General features: G+C 62.8%; 2 protein-coding genes across 3 annotated transcripts; one reads left to right on the top strand and one right to left on the bottom strand.

Moving 5' to 3' along the window:
* The first annotated feature begins 14 nt into the window (after positions 1-14).
* On the top strand, positions 15-17,300 carry ZDHHC5 (zinc finger DHHC-type palmitoyltransferase 5). 2 transcript variants are annotated; one of them, XM_063397802.1, is made up of 12 exons: positions 15-142; positions 5,089-6,354; positions 11,601-11,722; positions 12,077-12,234; positions 12,317-12,492; positions 12,591-12,693; positions 13,058-13,149; positions 13,229-13,361; positions 13,781-13,904; positions 14,634-14,746; positions 14,890-15,770; positions 16,050-17,300. In XM_063397802.1, exons 2-12 carry the CDS (start codon positions 6,251-6,253, stop codon positions 16,213-16,215), a joined length of 2,172 nt encoding a protein of 723 aa, XP_063253872.1. In that variant the 5' UTR covers positions 15-142; positions 5,089-6,250; the 3' UTR covers positions 16,216-17,300. The 2 variants fall into 2 exon arrangements, with proteins under 2 accessions (XP_063253872.1, XP_063253873.1); XM_063397803.1 differs by lacking the exon at positions 15-142 and having other exon boundaries at positions 12,320-12,492.
* Positions 17,196-19,236, bottom strand: MED19 (mediator complex subunit 19). The gene is made up of 6 exons (XM_063397813.1): positions 18,988-19,236; positions 18,391-18,647; positions 18,222-18,318; positions 18,046-18,140; positions 17,878-17,936; positions 17,196-17,674 (listed from the first exon to the last, which is right to left on the bottom strand). The coding sequence occupies exons 1-6, from the start codon at positions 19,184-19,186 to the stop codon at positions 17,611-17,613; spliced, it is 771 nt and encodes a 256-aa protein (XP_063253883.1). The 5' UTR covers positions 19,187-19,236; the 3' UTR covers positions 17,196-17,610.
* Between the last annotated feature and the right edge of the window lie 19 nt (positions 19,237-19,255).

Below are 19,255 nucleotides of genomic sequence, written 5' to 3'. Positions count from 1 at the left end.
ACGGCTCCCGGGGCGGGCCCGCGGGAGGCGGCCAATGGAGGCGTGCGGGGGGGCGCGGTGCGCACGCGCGCGCGTGACGTCCCGCCCGCCGCAGCCGCCGCCGTCCGTGCCCGGAGCCGCCGCCGCGCGCGGCCTCCTGCCGGTGAGTCACGTGGGCCGCGCCGCCCCGCCGGGACCCCGCCGCTCCGGCGCCGCCGCCGCCTCCCCGGCCCGCCGGTCCCGCGCGCCCCTCGCCGGGGCCCGGCCGCGACCGCCCCCGCCCCGCCGCTGCCCCCGCGGCTCCCCCCGCGCGACTCGGGATGTGCCCCGGTGTCCCTCCGCCGCGCCGCGAACCCTCCTGCCCTGCCCCGGCGGGCACCGACCCCTGCCCGGTCCGCCCCTCTGGCCGCGGCCCCGCTCCGCCGTTCCGCACGGCCGCCTGCCCCATGGTCGCGGTGCCTCCGCACGGGAGCGCCGCTTCCTCCTGCCCCGGCTTCCGTGCCCGCGGCCCCAGCGGCACCGGGACTTTCCCCCGGGCCGCGGGGAGCCGCGCCGGGGGCTGCGGGAGCGGCGGTGCGGGGCTGGCGGGGAGCGGTGTCCGGCGGGCCGGGGCCGCCCCTGCGCACGGTGCGGGGTGAGCGCCGCGGAGCGGGGCTCGTCCCCCCGCCGGGAAAGCGCCGGGGGGCGCCCGGGGGACTCGAGCGCCGTCCCGCACCCGGCCTGTCCTCCTGCCCCGGTAACGCCGTCACCGCGCCGGTTTGTGGCACCGGAGCTCGGCCTCTGTGCCGCCGCCGAAGGGGGACCCCTGCCTACAACACGGCCTCTCCTCACGGTGAGGAGCCTCCTTGGGGGCACTGGCAGGGGTCCAGCCTGGCCTCTCCTCAGAATTCCCAGACTCCCAAACACCTGAGCTGTTCCACCCCCGTCACCGCGCCGATTCGGGAGAGGATCGGCGGCCCTTGTGCTCCCCGTGGCTCTGGGAAGTGGTTCCCCCGGATCTGCCGGCTCCCGCCCCGGCACAGAGCTGGGTTTGGGCCTTAGGGAAGCAGGATTCTCTGCGCTGGGTGCTGCTCGGGTTTTTTGGGGTGTGTAAAGTGCAACCAGAGCCTTGTCCTGATCAAAGCCAGAGTTCTCTGGGAGCCTCTTTCTGAGCTTAATCCAGTTACCACCGTCCCTCCGGCGGGCTGCTTTAGCAGGCGTTTATTCCCGTGGGTTCCCGAGGCCAGGAGCCCCATCTGGGAATGGACAGGGTGATAGGGTGGGTCCGGGGGCAGACCTTGAACTCCCTGTGAGGGGCCTGTCAGGGGACATTCCCACCTGTCGCTGTGCCGGGTGTCTCTTAACACAGTGACGAGAGGCTGGCTCTGTCCTTGCTCGCGGTGGGGCCCGTTGGGACGTGGCCTCGATGGATGAGGCATTGTTCCTCCTGCTTTGCCCATAAAATGGGGCTAATCCCGTGTAAACCAGTGGGATGGGCTGGGGAAGGAGGATGGGAGCAGTGTAAGAGCCAGGCAGGAGATAAGCACAGAGTGATTCCAGCCTTCTGGCTGTCTGCAGTGGAATATTTCTCCGTGTTCTGTTTTGATCCTTCTGGGTACATCCACGTGGGATAAAGGCAGGTGTGCAGGATGCACCTGGAGCCAAGGGGTGGCCAAACATACGTTTTCCAATCCTTTGGAATTCAGAGCAGGGAAGTGTTCCCAGACTGCCCTGTTGGTGCAGGTGCTCCTGTTTGGTCAAAGGGCAGTGACCAGTGAGGATCCATGCTGGCACTTCTCTAGCTACAGTGCCAGGTTTGGGAAAATTCCCGCTTTCTCTGATGGATTTTGGAGTGTGAAGTGTTAGCTGGTTGTGCAAGGACAGGGTGAGCAGGGGGAGCTGCAGAGGGAGGAGGGAATCCCTTGTTCCATGGCTGCCCCTCACTCCCAGTGCCAGGCAGCGAGCTCTGGAATGTGTCTGTGGAACTCTGGGATGCAGCTGATCAAAACAAAGTGGGAACAGGTAAAGCACATCCCGGGATCTGCCCTGTCTGGGAGTTGCCTCACGTGGAAGGAATTGTTTGTGTGTTTGCCCTGCGCCATGGGAACTCGGCTGGATCGGGGCAGGTCGGGAGCTGCGGATCCCGGCAAGTGACGCAGGTTTGGGAGCCAGTAACGGGGAGGGAGCTCCGTCCTGCCTGTCCTGTGGATCCCAGGGGCGGCAGGAGCCGCGTGGTTGATGCCGAGGTGCATTTCCTCCTTCCCGGCCAGGAGCAGAGCGAGGAGCTGGAGTGAGGGAGGAGGGAATGTTGGGAGCTGGAGACACATGTGTCCCCATCCCTGGAGAGGTGGGGACAGCCTCATGCTCCAGAGGGGACAGGCCATGGAGCACCTGGCTACGTGTGGAAAGGCTGGAGAGGGGCTGAAGCAGATGAGCAGAATGAGAAGAGAAGCAGGGAAGGAGGAGCACAGGGCTGGGAGGGCAGTAAGAGGAGGAAGTCGGTGAGGCTTTACAGGGCCTTGACCCAAGAAAAGGAGACATAGCTCAAAGAAATGGAAGGTGGCAGCAGTCGTGCTTGCGTGTATCCCGAGGGATTTTGGGGAGGGATTTTGGAATTAAAAGAAATCCCCAGAAATGGAGATGAAGGAAACAGGAGGAGCTCCCCTGTACGAATAGAGGGAAACCCTAGAGAGTGGAGGTGACTGCTCCGAAGGTGGCTCAGCAGAGTGGAATTGGGAAAGTGCTCCGAAAAGGAGGTGCTGGGATGGGAAAACCAGGTGGAATTTCTGAGGGAGAGGGAAGGGGGAGTGAGCAGTGACACAGGCACTGGGGGAGGAAGGAGCAGGGCAGGTCTGGAGGAGCAGTGGGAGAGGAGGAGTTGCTGGCCTGGAATTGGCAGAGGGAAAGGAATGGGAGACAAGAGCAGAGCCCATGTAGGCCACAGGTAAGGAAGATGAATTGGGGACTCTTTGGAGCAGGGAAATCTGTGAGTGGCCTTTGTGCATAGGGACAAAGTGGTCAGAGAGACAGAGGGTGTGGGGCAGAGGATTTTGGGAAAGGAAAGGTCAGTTGACCAGAGGTGGGCAGGTTGTAGTAAAGGGGATGGCTGGGAAGGGATATATGTGTTTGGGAGAACTGGGGCCTGAATAAGTGTGATCTGTGGGAATTTGGGGTGGATTTTCTTTGTGTTTCTCCTCGACCCCTTAAGGATTACAGAGCAGAGGTCCCGGCACACTGTGCTGCACTTTGACAGCTTCTGCCCAGGCCTCTGCAGCAGCGCTGGGGCTGGGCAGTCCTGCAGGGTCTTAGCACACCAGAGGCATTGGGAGGCATTCCCGGGAGCAATGTGGTGGCTCTGGGAACTGGGATGGGCTTGGCAGCCTCCTGTTTGATGAGTTTGGCGTTATTCCGGGCACAGGCAGCTGGAGCAGGGATGCATTTGCATTGCTTCTCTCTGGGATGTCACTAATGACAGCATTGGGGCTCTCCCCTTGCTCATGGGCCTATCCCATAGGTACCTGATTCCATGGGGAGCTGGCTCCGGCATGCACAGCTCTGCAGGGATCACCCCGTGGAAGGGCTGGAGTGCCTGGATCTCTGTCTGGAAGGGCTTGGGCAGAGCAGGGCCATGAGGTGCATGCCCATGGCGCCCTGCGAGGGCAGGGTGGGGATCTCCAGAGGAGGAATTATCAGGGAGCAGCTCCTTCTGCCTGGCAGCGTCTGTTTGAACCCGAGGTGTGGCTGTGCCTCCGCGGCAGAGCGTTCAAAGGGCCGGGTGCTCCGGGAGCAGATTGCTCCTGCTAAAGCAATCAGCCTGATGTCAGGCCTGGACTTCCGATAGCCCATCCCTGGAATTGCTGTTGGGCTTGGCTCTGTGGGGTGTTGGGCTCTTCCCCAAAGAGGCAGAGCGGGGCTGGGAAACTGCTGCTCTCCAGGGAACTCTGTCCCTGCTAGGGAAAACAGCTTTCCCTGGTGTTACCGTTCAATTTGCTCCGCTTAGGAGCTGCTGCCAGGTGAAACCTGCACGTTCCCGGCCAGGCAGAGCGTTGGCCCCACGTTTCCTCTCGCTCCCAAGGCAGGGAAAGCTCGGGGTGGGAAGCTGAGCTTCTGTCCTGCAGAGGCCGAGTGGTGGGAGCAGTTCCTGGGTGAGTCAGCCGGGGTGGCTGACGCCGTGAGCCGGGGCTGGACCCATTTGGTGGTAACACATCCTTGTCATTAAACCTGCCTTTAATTGGGTGCCACAGCTCTCCCAACCTTCACTCGCATTTAGTCAGCGCCGGAGAGATCCCTGCCCACCCCGGAGGAGAAACTGGGGAGGCAGAGAAAGCTGGAAGGGAGAAAGGATCGAGCTGTGAAGCTCCACTTGGACCTGCAGTGCGGTGGAGGCAGCGAGGGGAGGGTTGGTGACAGGCGGTGACAAGGTGAGGAGTGGTGGCTGAGCAGCAGGAGCTGGTGGGATAGGATGGACAGTGGGCTTGTGGCTGCTTGGGGCAGGTCAGGGATGTGAGCAGGGACACCTTCCACTATCCCAGGTTGCTCCCAAGCCCCATCCAGCCTGGCCTTGGACACTTCCAGGAACGTGGCATCCACAGCTCCTCTGGGCAGCCTGTACCACAGCCTCACCACACTCACAGGGAAGAATTTCTTCCCAATATTCCATCTAACCCTGAGCTCTTTCCTTTCAAATCCACTCCTCCTTGTCCTAGTACCACAGTTCCTGATGAATCCAGAGCTGCAAAGGCCACCTCCGAACATGGGATTGGTGTTTTCCATAGGCCTCTCCTGTCTCCTACCCTCTGGGGAAGGGGGTGAGGTTCCTGGATGTTTTTTCCTCCTGTGGTCTCCACCCTTAAGTCCTGGAGCCTCTGCTCAGCCCCTGCCTCTCAGGGAGCCAGCACTCACTGGTGCTGGGATTTGAGCCGGAGCTGCAGGAAGGAGTTCATGGTGTCCCTCCAGTCCTTCCAGGGCTCGGGGTGGGTTTCCTGGTGGAAAAGGGGGTGGCTTGGAGTCCCTACAGCAGCCACTGCCCCTGGGCTGGGACAGGAGACGCCATGGCCAGGCTGCTGTGGCTAATGACAGCCGGCTCCATCCCTTCTCTCTCACCATGCTAATTTCTGTTGTTTTTTCTAGGTGAGCTGTGGCACACCAGACCTCGAGTTTTAATGGTTTTATGTAGTATTTTTTAAAAGATGAATGGATGGATGAATGAAGAAGGATTTTAACGAAGGAAAAGGGAGGACAAAATGGAGCTCTTTGGAACAAACTGAGGTTTCCCCTGACACTGCCTGGGCCATGGGTGAGACAGAGCTGCTCAGCACCACTTCCACCCTTTGGTGTCTGCTGGAGTTGTGAAGGCACTTCTTGAACACCCCCTTCCTGTTCACCTGCTGGGAAATGGTTGCTGCAGAGAAGATTTAATGAAATTCCTGTCGCTCCCCAACTGCCAAGTGGATACTGAGCCCATGGAAGGGCCTGGGGGGTCAGGAGAAAGGAGCAAGTAGGAAAACCCACAATCCACCAGACCTTCCCCTCCGCCCCCCTTGAAAGAAAGGATTTACAGCTCAACCTTGCACCAGCTGTTCTTCGGCTTTAACAGACAAGAGAGAAATAAATAAAATTAAACAGCCACCGCCAGCCAGCCCCAGATCCCGGTGAAATCAGGGAGAGTGTTTCCGTGACCCCTCGAGCGAGAGGAGGAGGAGGAGGAGGCAGGGCAGCTCCGTGAGGAAGCTGGGATTGCTTGGAGACCACCCCCTCCTCCTGTGCAGCACTGGGGGCTGCGGCACAGCAGAGGCGGATTAAAAAGGAGCAGTGGCTTCCCTGAGGCTCCCGGAGTGGCTTTTTTGCAAGGAGTTTGCTGATCCTGTGCTCCTCTCGGGGTGCTGGCTGGGTGGGAAGCGCCCTGCCTGAGCCTGGGGAATTCCCTGCCTGTCGGAGTCCTGCTCCCTGTGGGCTGCTGCCTGGACTGAGGCTCGGAAGGGCTCTCAGCATTCCCACTCCAAGGGTTGCCCTAAACCCAAATCCCCTTCTCTGTTGTCAATTTTTAATGGTTTTAACCCTCCTTCCCTGCTTCTGTGAGCCCTCACGGGGCAGAGCTTAGAGTGGGCTCCTCTCCCGGGCCTCCTGCTCCAGACCCTTCTCTGGACTGTCTGCCCCGCTCAGAACTTGCCCCAGGAGCAGGCGCGGGGGCAGGGTAGGGGTCAGTCCCTGTCCCCCTCCCCTTCTCATCCTGCTCTGAGTCCCCTGGGGCCTGGGCTATGCTGCGGGGTGGACCCCCCACCACAGCTCCAACATGCCAGCAGCCTCTGGAAAGAGATTCAAACCCAGCAAGTACGTCCCGGTCTCTGCTGCTGCCATCTTCCTAGTGGGAGCCACCACCCTCTTCTTCGCCTTCACGTGAGTCCCAGCTGCTCGGCCAGAGCGGGGCGGACGGGGGAGAGGACCTGGGATTTCTCCCAGGGGTAAGGGGGATGTTGTGCTCTGGGGGGCTGCAGCCATTTCACTCCGTGAGTTTTCCCAGGGGAAGCTGTGCTGACGGTCCTGGTGAGGCACCACTCAGCTCCAGGTCAGCTGGCTTGGCAACCAGCTTGTGACATGGGGGTGGAAAGCGCATGGATCACTTTCTCCTTTGGAGCCAGGCGAGGTGGATTGGTGGGGTGGGGCGGGACACTGTGTTATTTTTAGTTTCGTAATCAATTTGTGAGCCACAAAGGAAAGTTCAGGGAGGAGAACTCTGACCCTTGTGCGGATCACTCATGGTGTTCTGTCCTCTGCCCTGGGGCAATGAGGGTTTCGTGTCCCTGGAGAGGACCCCAGGGAAATGGCCAGCAGGTCACTGGGGCCTTGGGGGGCCCACCGGGCTGGGAGATGGTGCTGGGTGCCAGAGAGGTGTGGTGACATCCCTGGGCTGCTGCTCTTCCCTGCCTGGAGACACGTGGCTCAGTGACGTGCCCAGGGGAGTGACAGGTGGGGGAGCAGCACCTCGAGGTGCTGAGGGAGCCCAGCAGAGGGTGGCTCAGCCAGGCTGGCACCGTGGCACAGTCTGCCAGGCAGGAAAGCCAGAGCGTGGCAGCTGGAATGGCTACCAAATCTTGCAGGGCACCCCTGGGGTCTCATTGGGATGTGTTTGGAGTCCTGGCAGTGTCAGAGAGCCTCTCCCACTCCCTGAGGTCTTCCAGCTGGGGCCACAGGAATTAGCTGGAGCTGCGGGAGGCCAAAGGGACAGGTGCCGTGGCTGCTGCCACTCCCTGGAAGGAGCCATTGCTGGCAGGAAGGTCACCGTGGCTTTGGCAGCCACTGGGCAGGGGACCTTGACAGCCAAAGAGGGAGTGGGGCTGGTTCACGCTGTCCAGCGCCCGGTGCAGCTGGCAGTGTCACTCAGCAGTGTGTGGCTGTCCCTCGCTGGGACACTGAGCCATCACCAGGCTCCCAGGCTCGGGGCTTGGCTGCTCCAGGCTGCCAGAGGCCTCTGGAAGTCGCTGGCTGTTTCTCCTGTGCCAGGGGCATGAAGGAGATGCAGAGGGAGCAGGCGGTGCCCTCCCAGCTGTGTGTGCCACCCCGTGTGTGACCACAGGGGACAGGCTGGCTCTGTTTTGGCATGGTGGCTGCCGGACAGCCGGACCCGAGCCCATCCCAGCCCCGGGCGCGGGCAGTGTCGGGAGCACTGTTATCAGCGGGCGGTGGGAGGCAGCGCTGGAGCCGGCGCTGTGGAGCAGGTTTGGCCGGGGCAGGAACACCTGGGCAGGTCGCTGTAATTGCAGGTCAGCCGTGTTGTTTATCCTACTCAGAACATCCCATGAAACCCTGTGCACAGCGTTCACACGGGGCTTGGCCGTGAGGGAGCCGTGCTGCTCCCGGCGGGATGGGTCCCTTGGCACAGCGTCCTCCTGCTGCTGGAGCAGGTTGGCAGGGACGTGGGGCTCGAGGTTTGCCTCCTGCTTGGTCCTGGGGGCTACTCTGCCCCTTCCCCACCAGACTGCTGACCCCCTTCCCACTGTCAGCATCCAACCTTTGCTCATCCTTTGGGAAGTGCGATGGAAGCTTTGAGGCCGGGCTCTGGGAGGCCTCCCCCAAGCAGGGAGCAGCCAGGGGTCGGCATGGCTCTTAAGGCTCCAGTTGTGTTGCTTCCAGCCTATCCACTGGACGCCTTTTGGTCCATCCAGGATTTGTGTCTCTGGGCCAAGAACTCTCTTTAATTGATTAATTTAATTAGGAGCTGCCGCTGAGCCCGTGGCTGTGGAAATGAGGCCGGTTGCACTGGAGGGAGGGGCAGCAGGAGAGAGGATGTTCCTGCCTGCCCCTGGGATGCGTGGGTGTCCCAGCCTTGCTGTGCTCTCAGACAGGCACTGATTTAGGATGGAAATTCCCTCTTTGGGTCCATTTGTCCATTCCTGCATCTCCCCAGTGGCTGGTCCCAGCTCCTGGTGCAGTTGGCTCTCAGGTTCCCAGTGCCACTGGGAGAGGATATCCCCGCTCCCAGTCAGATCCAAACTTGTGTGAGGGTCAGGGCAAGCAGGGATTGTGTTTGTGCCAAGGCCTTGGGAGAGCTGGAGAGCCCATGGGTCAGAGCCCCGGGGAGGAGGCAGGGAGGGAAGGCTGTGTAGGGGATGAGGAGCTGGGGAGGGGATAGCTGGGGAGCAGGGAAGGACAGGCTTCTCCGGGCATGACTGGTAGCAAAAAGCCCGTCTTGCATGCCGGTGTGACTCATGGTGCCCGAGGTTCCCCCAGTCCTCTCATGTGCTGCCAGGGACAAGTCCTGACAGCTCCTCTGGCCGTGAGCGTGTTTCATCCCGATCCCAAGGGGAACCCGATGGGACCTGCGTGGCCAGGCACGGTGGTGAGGAGCCTCCCTCCTGCTCCTGCCTCTCCTGCCCTGTGTGCCCCAGGGTCGAGGCCAGGCCTGCAGCCCTGCACTCACCGTTCAGGAGAGCAAAAGGCAGGAACACATCACTCTCCTGATAAGGAGGTTCCCTTGGGGATGGGCAGCACCTTTGCTCTCTGCAGAGGACCCTGATCCCTCCCACCGGTGGGGATGGTCCCAGGAGGTGACTCCCTGGCTTTGGGGGTCCTCCAGCACGGTGCCCGCCGGGTGGTCTGGCTCCGTGGGGTTCCCACCTCCCTCCCACAGCAGGGAGGGTCCCTGGGTGTGAAGGAGCCAGGAAGACAGCAGGTCCTGGAGTTCCCTAGGGAGGGAGTTGTGCTTGTCCTGGCCCGTGAATCCCATCCAGGTGGTCTTGTCAGTGTCTCAGAGCCCAGGGACCTGCTGGGCGCTGTCCTGCCCCGGGAGCTCTGTGTCCCTCCAGGAAGGGCTGGCTGCCAGGACTGCACAGAGGTGTTCCCTCTCCCTAGTCCTTCCCTCTCTGCCTGCCCCAGAGCTTTCTGAGGCTGTGGATCCTTCCCTGCCTCCCTGGGCTCTGTCTCTCAGGATCCAGGCTGTGTGTTTGGCTCAGCCTGGCTGTTGGCTGTTCCCTCTGTGGGATGGCTGCCCGGGCATGGGTCTTCCTGGCTCCCCTCCATCTCTTTCAAACAAAGCTTTGGGCTGGGATTTCCCTTCCTGGAAAGAGGAGCTCCTTCCACAGGGTTTCTGGAAGGGCATTTCCTACTTTTTGGGCTCCTCTGAGCCCCCTGGCCCTCTCTGTCCAGCAGAGAGTAGAGCCAGGGAGGCTTCTCTCATGTGGAGTAGGATTTCAGCTTAGGGACACGGGGTCCTTGCTTCTGGTATGTCCTCTGGCCAGGTAAGGTTGGGCTCTTCTCCCAAGGAATAAGTGATGTGACAGGAGGAAGCGGCCTCAGGTGGTGCTAGGAGAGGTTTAGTTTGGATGTTAGGGAAAAATTCTCATGGAAAAGGTTGTTCAGCCCAGGCAGTGGTGGAGTCACCAAAAAAACATGTGGCTGTGGCACCTGGGGACGTGGTTCAGTGGTGGCCCTGATGGTGCTGGGGAAGCAGCTGGAATCAGTGACCTTGGAGGGCTTTTCCAGCCTAACAATTCTGTGATTCCATGACTCTGGGATTCCTTCTTGCTCAGGTTGAGGCCAGGTGCTGTCACATAGGTCCTGTCCCTCCAGCACTGCCCTCCGAGGGCTTTGGGGCACAAATTGGAGAGGACTACTCCTCTCCGGCCCGTCCCAGCTGCAGAGAATCCTCCTGGCTGGCTTCCAGTGGAGGCAGCAGGGCCGGCACGGCCGGTGCCACTGGAGGAGCCACTCCCCAGCCCAGGGCAGAGCTCAGGGGGCTGGGCTGGGAGAATGCCATCCCAGGAGATGCCATCCTGGGAGATATCAGCTTGATATGGAGCAGGGAGGCAGCGCCCAGGGTGCCCAGCAGGGCAGCTCCTGAGGAACATGGGGGAAGAGGCTTTGGGGAAGGTGGTTTGCAGGAGAAGCTTGGTGTGGTGTGTAGGGCCTGGAGGGGCCAGAGAGGAGGAGGAAGAGGAAGAAGAAGAAGAGGAGTGTGCTGGGTGGCCTGGCCATGCTGTGCTCCTGGCCAGGGATGTCCTGCAACCAAAGTCTGCCCTTCTGCTCTCATCCCTGTGCCTGGATGGGGACAGCCTCAGCCTTGGCCCGTGAGAGCAGGTCCCACTGACAATTCCCACCCTCCCTGGGGCACAGAGCGCCCTGCCCGCCTCACCCTCTGTGCTGCCAGGTGTGTGCCAGAAGGGTGTGCCCGCTTCTCCCGCCCTGCCTGGGGCCATCCCCACGGGAACAGCTGCTGCTCCTCACCCAGGGGTGCACCCCTGCCCACCTCAGGGCCCTGAACTGGGACAGAGCCCTGCACCAAGGGCTCATTCCCAGCTGGAGCCTTGCCACAGCTCCCAGGGTTGCCTCACCCGGCAATGGGACCCGTCCCCGTGGGTGGTGGTGGAGGAGGGGACAGGGCCAGCGCCTGCCCCTTCACCCCAGCCCGTGGGGGATTACGGCGCTGGCACCATATGTCGCCCTGCCCGCCCAGCCCCGCGCTGCTCCGGCCACCTAAATCCATCGGCACTTAGCCCGGTGGGGGGAAGAGAGGGACAGATGCTGCCCTAGATCTGTGGGATTAAATCCCAGCAGCAAAGCAGATTAGGGAATTATGCTGGCGCCTGCAAGGGGGAAGCCCGCTGCCCTGAGCCCTTGCGCTGGGGCAGGGGGGAGAAAGGTGATTCCCTCACTGCGCTCCCATGGGCCTCTGGGAGGAGCTGGGTGCTGGCCAAGAGTCTCCATGTCCTGCTGGAGCTGTCTTTAGGATGTGAGGAGCGTGAGTGGCTCTGGAGGCACTGGAGCTGGTGCTGGTTTTGTGTCCCCTCACAGGGTCCTCTCTGACCCCGAGCAGCTGGTGGAGCACAGGGAGGACAATATCCAGGTGCTTTCTAGCAGGTCCCCTTGGTGCCCCCCATGCCATTGCCTGGTTTTCTCTGTTCCCAGCATCACAGCTCTGTGGGACCCTCCAGCGGGGTCCTCCCAAAGGGCAATTTTGCTCCCTGATGGATGCCTGGAGCACGTCCTCCTGCGGTCCCCAGGTGCTCCCCAGGCCGGGATCAGGATGTGCTGTAGAAGTGTCTCCAGTCTGGGTGTGGGATGCACTGCTGGGAGCCCTCGGGACAGTGGGAGGTGGCGGGAGGGACACAGGTGAGGGTCTGAGGGTCTCATGGCTGCTGTGCCCACAGGTGCCCGGGGCTCAGTCTTTACGTGTCCCCAGTCATCCCCGCCTACAATGCCGTCGTCTTCCTCTTCGTGCTGGCCAACTTCAGCATGGCCACCTTCATGGACCCGGGCATATTCCCACGAGGTGAGTCTGGCTCCGGCCAGGAGGAGCTGCTTCCTTGCACCCTTCCTTGGAGGTAAAGGGGATTTCTGGGTTCCAAAAGGCTGGCGAGGAGCCTTCCTCGCCCTGCCTGGTGGGATCAGACGGTGACAAGCGCTACAGGGATGGCAGCTCTGGGTTCAGCACCCCACGCTGGGTCCTTGGGGCTCAGGCAGTGTCAGGATTCTGGGGCAGGGCCTGGGAGAGCACCCCCCAGCCTGTGTTTGGGAGTCCCTGGCTGTCCCTTTGCCGGGTGACAGGAGGGTGATTCTGGGAGCGTTTGGCTTGGGTGGGAGGGTCTGGCTGGGACCTGATGCCATGCCGGGGTGTCCCTGTCAGCTGAGGAGGACGAGGACAAGGAGGACGATTTCCGGGCCCCGCTGTACAAGACGGTGGAGATCAAGGGCATCCAGGTGCGCATGAAGTGGTGCGCGACCTGCCGCTTCTACCGCCCGCCCCGCTGCTCCCACTGCAGCGTCTGCGACAACTGCGTGGAGGTGAGGAGCTGCCGGGGCCTCCACCAGCCCCCCACGGGGCAGGGAGCCCTGCCAGCACCCCCTCACCGTGCCCTGTCCCCAGCAGGAGTTCGACCACCACTGCCCCTGGGTCAACAACTGCATCGGGCGGCGCAACTACCGCTACTTCTTCCTCTTCCTGCTGTCGCTCACCACACACATCATGGGCGTCTTCGGCTTCGGGCTGCTCTACGTCCTGTACCAGGTGGAGGAGCTCTCCGGTGTCCGCATGGCCGTCACGTATCCTCCTGGGCAGTGCCAGCAGGCGGGGGGGCTTGGGTCTGGGGGCGGTGCGGTGCCGAGCACGGCTGTGGCTGCTCCTTAGCTGGCTGTGGCAGGATGGTGGTGATGTGCGTGGCCGGCCTCTTCTTCATTCCCGTCGCAGGCCTGACGGGCTTCCATGTGGTGCTCGTGGCCAGGGGCCGCACTACCAATGAACAGGTACGTCCAAGGGATCATAGAGGGGACTGCCAGCTGGGCCAGGCCACCTGCGGATACATTTTGGGATTTCCTAGGAGAGCACGGGTGTGGACGGGCTGGATTATAGCTGGGGGACACCCCTGATCTGGGGAAGTTGAGCACAGAGTGACTGAGGGGCAGCTGCATCCATGGGGGTGCAGTCAGAGGATGGAGCTTGGTGGGCACTTCTGGGGCCCAGGAGGTGAAATTGAGGTGACCTTACCCTCTCGATAGGGTAGCTGAGCACTAAAACAGGAAAATTAGCGGGATCTCAGAGTATCTCTGTCCTGGGGGGTTGCCCTGAGGGAGCTGGCATGGTTGGCTGTGATGCTCCTTTGTCCCGCAGGTGACAGGCAAGTTCCGCGGGGGTGTCAACCCCTTCACCAATGGTTGCTGTAAGAATGTCAGCCGGGTCCTCTGCAGCTCCCCAGCCCCCAGGTGAGCCTTGCCTCTGCATGCTTGGAAAAACTGCTCCATCCTGGGCTCCAGGCCGTGACCTTCCTCCCACCCTTCCCAGGTACCTCGGGCGCCCGAAGGCCGAGCAGACAGTGCTGGTGAGACCCCCGTTCCTGCGGCCCGAGGTGTCAGACGGTCAGATCACTGTCAAGATCATGGACAATGGTATCCAGACAGAGCTGAAAAGGACGAAGGTGAGGAAGGTGGGGACCAGCGCTGTCTGCGCTGGGGCCCTCCACGGAGCCCAGGGGTGCAAGCCTGCATCCGTGAGTAGAGAACCGAGTGAGCCTGGTCACATTCCCTGTCCCCCTCCATGTTGTCTTGTTCTATGTCCCCACAGGATGGGAACTGTCCCCCTCCCATATGGCAGTGATCACATGAGGCCTTGTCCCCTCCATTGCCCTTACTGGTCCCATCCTTCCCCACGCAGCACCCTCTGGAGGTTCCCCCTCCTTGGCACTTCCAGCACCCACCGGTGGCACGCGCCGTCCTCTGTTCAGTTGGGTGGCCCAGGAGGCAGCGGGAGCCCCCAGCGCCGCTGTCCATGCCCTGCCAGCCCGGAGGGGCTGAGGCCTTGGCCCCTCCTGACCCCACCTGCGCTTTGTCTCTGCAGTCCAAGGGGAGCCTGGAGGTGACGGAGAGCCAGTCTGCTGACGCCGAGCCACCACCCCCACCTAAGCCCGACCTCAGCCGCTACACGGGCCTGAGGACACACTTAACCTTGGCCACCACTGAGGGTAAGGAGGGCACCAGGGCCCTGGCAGCCGCTGGGAGGGGAGCCCAGGGCTGCACCAGGCAGGCCAGGAGCCAGGGCTGTAGGGCAGACCTGGAGCACATCAGCATTCCTGGGCCAGTGTATGTGGCCCTTTGCACTTGGAGAAGCCTGCGGGGTGCTCCCAGTCAGCTCTGCTCTGCCAGAGGCCAAGCCGGCGTGGCGCTGTCTGGAGCCACCGGGAGCTGTGCCTTGCAGCTGCCACACTGCCAGGACGGAGGAGGCGAAGTGGTGGTGGGCCTGGCTCAGCGGCACAGAGCGTCCGTGGCCGGCTCCATGTGGGCCTGGCCAGAGGTGGGATGTGATGGGCAGAGCCTGTGGCAGCTGCTTTCTGCAGCAGCTGGAGACCCCACAGCTCTCCCGGCCCTGCCTGGGGTCTGCTGCCTGGCCCTGCTGCCCGCTGAGGGCTCTGTGTGAGTGTATCCCTGACACCACCCCCGTGCCGTGCACCCCCATGGTGTCACCCAGCCGGGGCTGCCGCAGGGGCAGGGAAGTGCCAGCCTCACACGTGTGGCTGTGGGGACAACCCTTCCTCCCGGTCTGTCTCTCCCACCCTGGTGCACCTCCCCTCCAGCCTGTCCCTCCCCCGGTCCATCCACCCCAGGCTCGGTGTTGGTTCTCGGGCAGAGAGGGCGGCGCTCAGCGCGTTCCCTGCCCGCAGCCCCCCTGAGCGTGCCCCTCTCTCCCGGCGCAGACAGCAGCCTGCTAGGCAAGGACAGCCCCCCGACTCCCACCATGTACAAGTACCGGCCCGGTTACAGCAGCAGCAGCAGCTCGGCGGCCCTGCCCCATTCCACCAGTGCCAAGGTAAGGCTGAGCCCAGAGCAGGGGACCGGCCCCAAGGGGATGCACCCCATTCCTGGTGTGGGAAGGGTTTAGGGTGTCCACTGGGAGCTCTGCAGGGGCTCCATGGTCATTCTGTGGGTAACTGCTGCCCCTCTGCCCCTCAGCTGAGCCGAGTGAACAGCCTGAAGGAGCCCAACTCCATCTGTGACAGTGGCCACAAGCCCAGTTACCGCTCAGAGCCAAGTCTGGAACCCGAGAGCTTCCGGTCGCCCACCTTTGGCAAGAGCTTCCACTTTGACCCTCTGTCCAGTGGCTCCCGCTCCTCCAGCCTCAAGTCGGCCCAGGGCACGGGCTTTGAGACGGGCCACCTGCAGTCCATCCGCTCGGAGGGCACCACCTCCACCTCCTACAAGAGCCTGGTGAACCAGACGCGCAACGGCAGCCTCTCGTACGACAGCCTGCTCACGCCCTCCGACAGCCCCGACTTCGAGTCGGTGCAGGCGGGCCCGGAGCCCGAGCCGCCGGTGGGCTACACCTCGCCCTTCCTGTCGGCCCGCATCGCCCAGCAGCGAGAGACCGACCTGCACGGCCGCTTCGCCAGCGCCGCCTCCCCCAAGCACGCGGTGCCGCGCGATCCCTCGCCCGTGCGCTATGACAATCTCTCCCGCCACATCGTGGCCTCCATCCAGGAGCGGGAGAAGCTGCTGCAGCAGCCGCCGGCCCCGGGCAGGGAGGAGGACGCGGGACTGGCGGACTCGGGCATCCAGTCGACGCCGGGCTCCAGCAACGCCCCCCGCACCAGCTCCTCCTCGGACGATTCGAAGCGCTCGCCCCTGGGCAAGAACCCGCTCACCCGCCCAGCCCTGCCCCGCTTCGGCAAGCCCGAGCCCCCCCCGGCGCTGCGGGTGCGCTCACTGGGCTCCCCCGACCAGCCCGCCGCCCCCCACCTGGGCAAATCCGTGTCTTACAGCAGCCAAAAAACAGCCTCTCAGGCCGGCGGCCCCGAGACTGAGGAGGTGGCCTTGCAGCCCTTACTGGCACCAAAGTGAGTACTGTGCTGGCACAGGGGCGTCTGTGGCCTGGGGGGGACCCTCTCCCAGTGTTCCTCCACCCCTCACTGAGGAGAGATGCTAGAAGAGCAACAGAAGTCTTTCTGCTCTTCCCAAAACAGCTGGTGTTCCCCACACCTCCTCAGTCACCCCATGGGCCCCTCAGAATCTGGAGTGGGTGCTGGTGGTCCCTGGGGTGGGCAAGGGCGTGGCAATGCTGGGTGCCAGTGACCTGTCCCTTCTCCTGACCCCATGTCCGTGCTTCCTTCCCACAGGGATGAGGTGCAGATGAGAACAGCCTACAGCAAATCCAACGGGCAGCCCAAGAGCCTGGGCTCGGCCCCGCCAGGCCCGGGGTCGGTGCCCCTCAGCAGCCCCACCCGCGGAGGTGTCAAGAAGGTCTCGGGCGTGGGGGGCACAACCTACGAGATCTCGGTATGAGGGGCAGAGCTGCCGCCCCCTCCCCTCCTCCCCGGCAGCCCCCTGAGCCCCGCCGCGGCCAGACGCTTGTGGACTCCCGGGAGAGCCAGGCGGGGCCCCCCTGCTCCTCCCTGTGCCCCCCAGGCCACGGGGGCTGGCACACACCCACGGGGGGCTCGGGGGGGGGCCGCAGCCCCGGCACCGCCTCGGCTGCGCCAGCCACTTGTGGGCCTTGTGCAATCACCCGCTCGCCTGGCGTGGTAGGAACGGATTGTTTTTAAACCAGAATACTTTTTTTTATTATTATTATTGTTACGGATTCTATTTTTTTTCTCTTTCTGAGTTACCAGGTGTGTGTATATATAAATATCTATATATATAAATATAAATATTAAAAAAAAAAAAAAGAAGCAGAAATTATATATCTTACCCAGAGAGAGGAAGAAACTACCCTGCTCAGGGCCTGGGCCGCCCCCCTAGCCTTGTCTCTGTCCCCAAAGGAGGGATGTAGGGCCACCTCCTGCACCCATGGAAGGAGCGGTGATAGGCGCTGGGTGTCACTGCTCCCTCCATGAAGGGGGCCACAGGGTGCCAGGTGCCCATCCTCAGACACCCCCCCCAGCTCTGTGGTGTCTGCAGCCTCCAGCCCCCCTGGGGGGGCCCAGGGTGTAGGCATGGTGGGGGCAGCACCCCCATGCCCCCAGCCCGAGCTGGTGTAGAGGCCCCGGCGTTCCCTACCCGCAGTTTTTGCTCTTTGTTCTCTTTCCCCAGGGGCTGTGGTCGGGGAGGGGGGGGTTGTTGGTTTTGTTGCCTTTTTTTATTTCTGTTAATGATTCCGAGGAGGTTTCTCGCTGTCGCAGGGGTGTTTTTATTTCCGCTCGCTCGGGGGAGAGGCAGGTGCATCCCCGGAAAGCAATATTTTCTCATCACATGCCAAAAAAAGCGCAGCCAAGGAGCTCTGTGCTCCCCGTCCCCAAAGCCCTGCCGGCACTACCGGACTCTTTCTCTACAGCAATAGCGCCCGTGGCCCCGCACAGCCACGCCAGGGTTTTTTATTATTATCAGCCATTTTAAAAACGAGGAATAAAAGGATATTTAATGAGCCACCCCGGGGCCGTGCGTGTGCTTTGTTTGGCGTCCGGGGATGGAGCAGCCCCTCCAGGGCTCCTGATCGTCAGGGTCTCGGTTTTCCCCCTGATCCCGAGGGAGTGAGAGAAGAGGGTCTGGTAAGAGATGAGCCTGGCCCAGTTTTGGGGAGGCACCACCTTGAGGCAAACTCTGCTCCCACAGAAGGTAAGGATTTTCCAGGCATGGGAAATGCAGCTCCAGGGAAGGTGTCATGGGTGCTGGTGAGGTTTGGGATCCAAAGGAGGGCACCCCACATGCACCAGGGTCACCTTGGTTTGGGCTCCTCCGTTACAGCCGAGGGTCACACAGCCATGGCCACCAGCCCCTCCTCAGAGCAGACTTTAAAAGGTGACTAAAAAAGAAGCTTTTATGCTCCATGTTCTTCAGGTACAAAAGCCCGAGGTCAGCACCCACAGAGTCTGTGCCCCTGGTCCTAGGGGGCTGCAGGGGTGTCCTCCTAGCCAGGGTGACAGGCCAGCCCCAGTGTCCCTGGGGTCAGCCGGGGCTGTTCCCATGGGCCGGGGGATCCCCAGGGTGTCACCGGCATGGCCTCACCGTAAGCTGCTGCTGGCCTGGGAGCTGCCCACCCCTGGGTGCTCTGGGCTGTGCCGGTTCTGCAGAAGGAGAACAGACAGAATGTGTGAGAGCTGCTGGGCGACAGCCGCTCGCAGAGCCCCTCAGGAGTCCATGGGCTGGGCAATGGACCCCAGCCTTGCCACTCACCTTCTTTTTCTTCTTCTCTTTCTTCTTCCTCTTCCGCTCTGGATCCTCCTCTTTTTTCTTCTTTTTCTTCTTGTGGTCGGAGTCTGAGGGGGTTTCTGGAGAAGCAGAAGCACCTGATGAGCCAATGCTCTGCCGCTGCTGAAGGGGAGGAGGGGAACGGCTTTGGCAGCACTTACCTGGGGGGACGGGGTCCTGCGTGCGGCTCTGTTTGTGCTTGTGCTTGTTCTTCTTCTTGGGCGGCTGGATGTGCATCAGCCGGCACTGCTCAGGCAGCTGTGGAGGAAAGGGGCTGGTCAGGCCACGCCGGGCTCCTCCCACCCCCCGGCCCCAGGCCCCGGGGCTCACCGGGCCGGCGTGCAGGCGGAAACCGGTCAGCATGGCCCCCGTGAGCGGGGTGAAGGAGCTGCCACAGATGGGGGGCTTCTCGATGAGCGAGCGCAAGCTGCTGCTGTCGTGGGAGCCGGGCAGGTCGATCATGCCGGGCAGGTCGGGGAGGAAGTTACTGAGCTTCTCCTTCACCTTCTTCCCGCAGAACTTGTTGTAGGCGTGCTCCAGGTTATAGTGTGTGATCAGGTTGGTGCTGCCCGTCAACTCTGTAGTGCCTGTGCGGCCGCGGGAAGAGATAGGCGAGGGGAAACGCCCCGACAACACCCCAGGCCCGATCCCCAGCCGCGCCTAGGCTCCGGGATCCCCTGCACCGCAAGCACCGGGATCTCCGGGCTCTCTCCCCAGCCGGCCCCGGGACCCCCGCACCCCCCCCAGCACCGGGATCCCCGGCCCCGGGGACCCCCCGCCAGCCACTTCCCCACCGGCCCGCGGATCGCGTGGTCCCGCCCCCGCATGCTCATTGGTTCACGGCGCCGTCAGTTCCCCCCACGGCCGCGTTTCACCGCGCTGATTGGCCGAGGTCCGCACTCGCCCCGCCCCACAGCCCGCCCGCACCTGGCAGCTCCCGCAGCAGGTAGAAAGGGCCGGCGGCGGCCTTGCGGGCCGCGTCCTCGCCCGGCGGCGGCGCGGCAGCCGAGGCGGCGGGCGGCGGTGCGGCTCCGGCGCCCGGCGCCTTGGCGGGCCCGAATCCGAGCGCGGCGGCGGCGGCGGGCGGCGGCTCGGCCGCGCCGAACAGCGCCGAGAAGTTCTCCATATTCCCGGCGTGCCCCGCGCGGGGCCGCCCCGCCCCGCCATTGGCCGAGCACCGCCCCTGCCCCGCCCC

The sequence above is a fragment of the Prinia subflava genome, chromosome 5, assembly GCF_021018805.1.
Source record: "Prinia subflava isolate CZ2003 ecotype Zambia chromosome 5, Cam_Psub_1.2, whole genome shotgun sequence".
NCBI classification, from domain to species: Eukaryota; Metazoa; Chordata; class Aves; order Passeriformes; family Cisticolidae; genus Prinia; species Prinia subflava.
This window is presented reverse-complemented; position numbering and strand designations above follow the sequence as displayed.

Bases quoted from the DNA above. Each gene is read 5' to 3' on its own strand.
- ZDHHC5 (XM_063397802.1), top strand. From the start codon at position 6,251: ATGCCAGCAGCCTCTGGAAAGAGATTCAAACCCAGCAAGTACGTCCCG. The intron at 11,723-12,076 runs GTGAGTCTGGCT...TGTCCCTGTCAG, and splicing joins CCCGGGCATATTCCCACGAG to CTGAGGAGGACGAGGACAAG. The intron at 12,493-12,590 runs GTATCCTCCTGG...TGGCTGTGGCAG, and splicing joins GGTGTCCGCATGGCCGTCAC to GATGGTGGTGATGTGCGTGG.
- MED19 (XM_063397813.1), bottom strand. From the start codon at position 19,186: ATGGAGAACTTCTCGGCGCTGTTCGGCGCGGCCGAGCCGCCGCCCGCC. The intron at 17,937-18,045 runs GTGAGTGGCAAG...CTCCTTCTGCAG, and splicing joins AAGAGAAGAAGAAAAAGAAG to AACCGGCACAGCCCAGAGCA. The intron at 17,675-17,877 runs GTGAGGCCATGC...CTTCTTTTTTAG, and splicing joins CAGGCCAGCAGCAGCTTACG to TCACCTTTTAAAGTCTGCTC.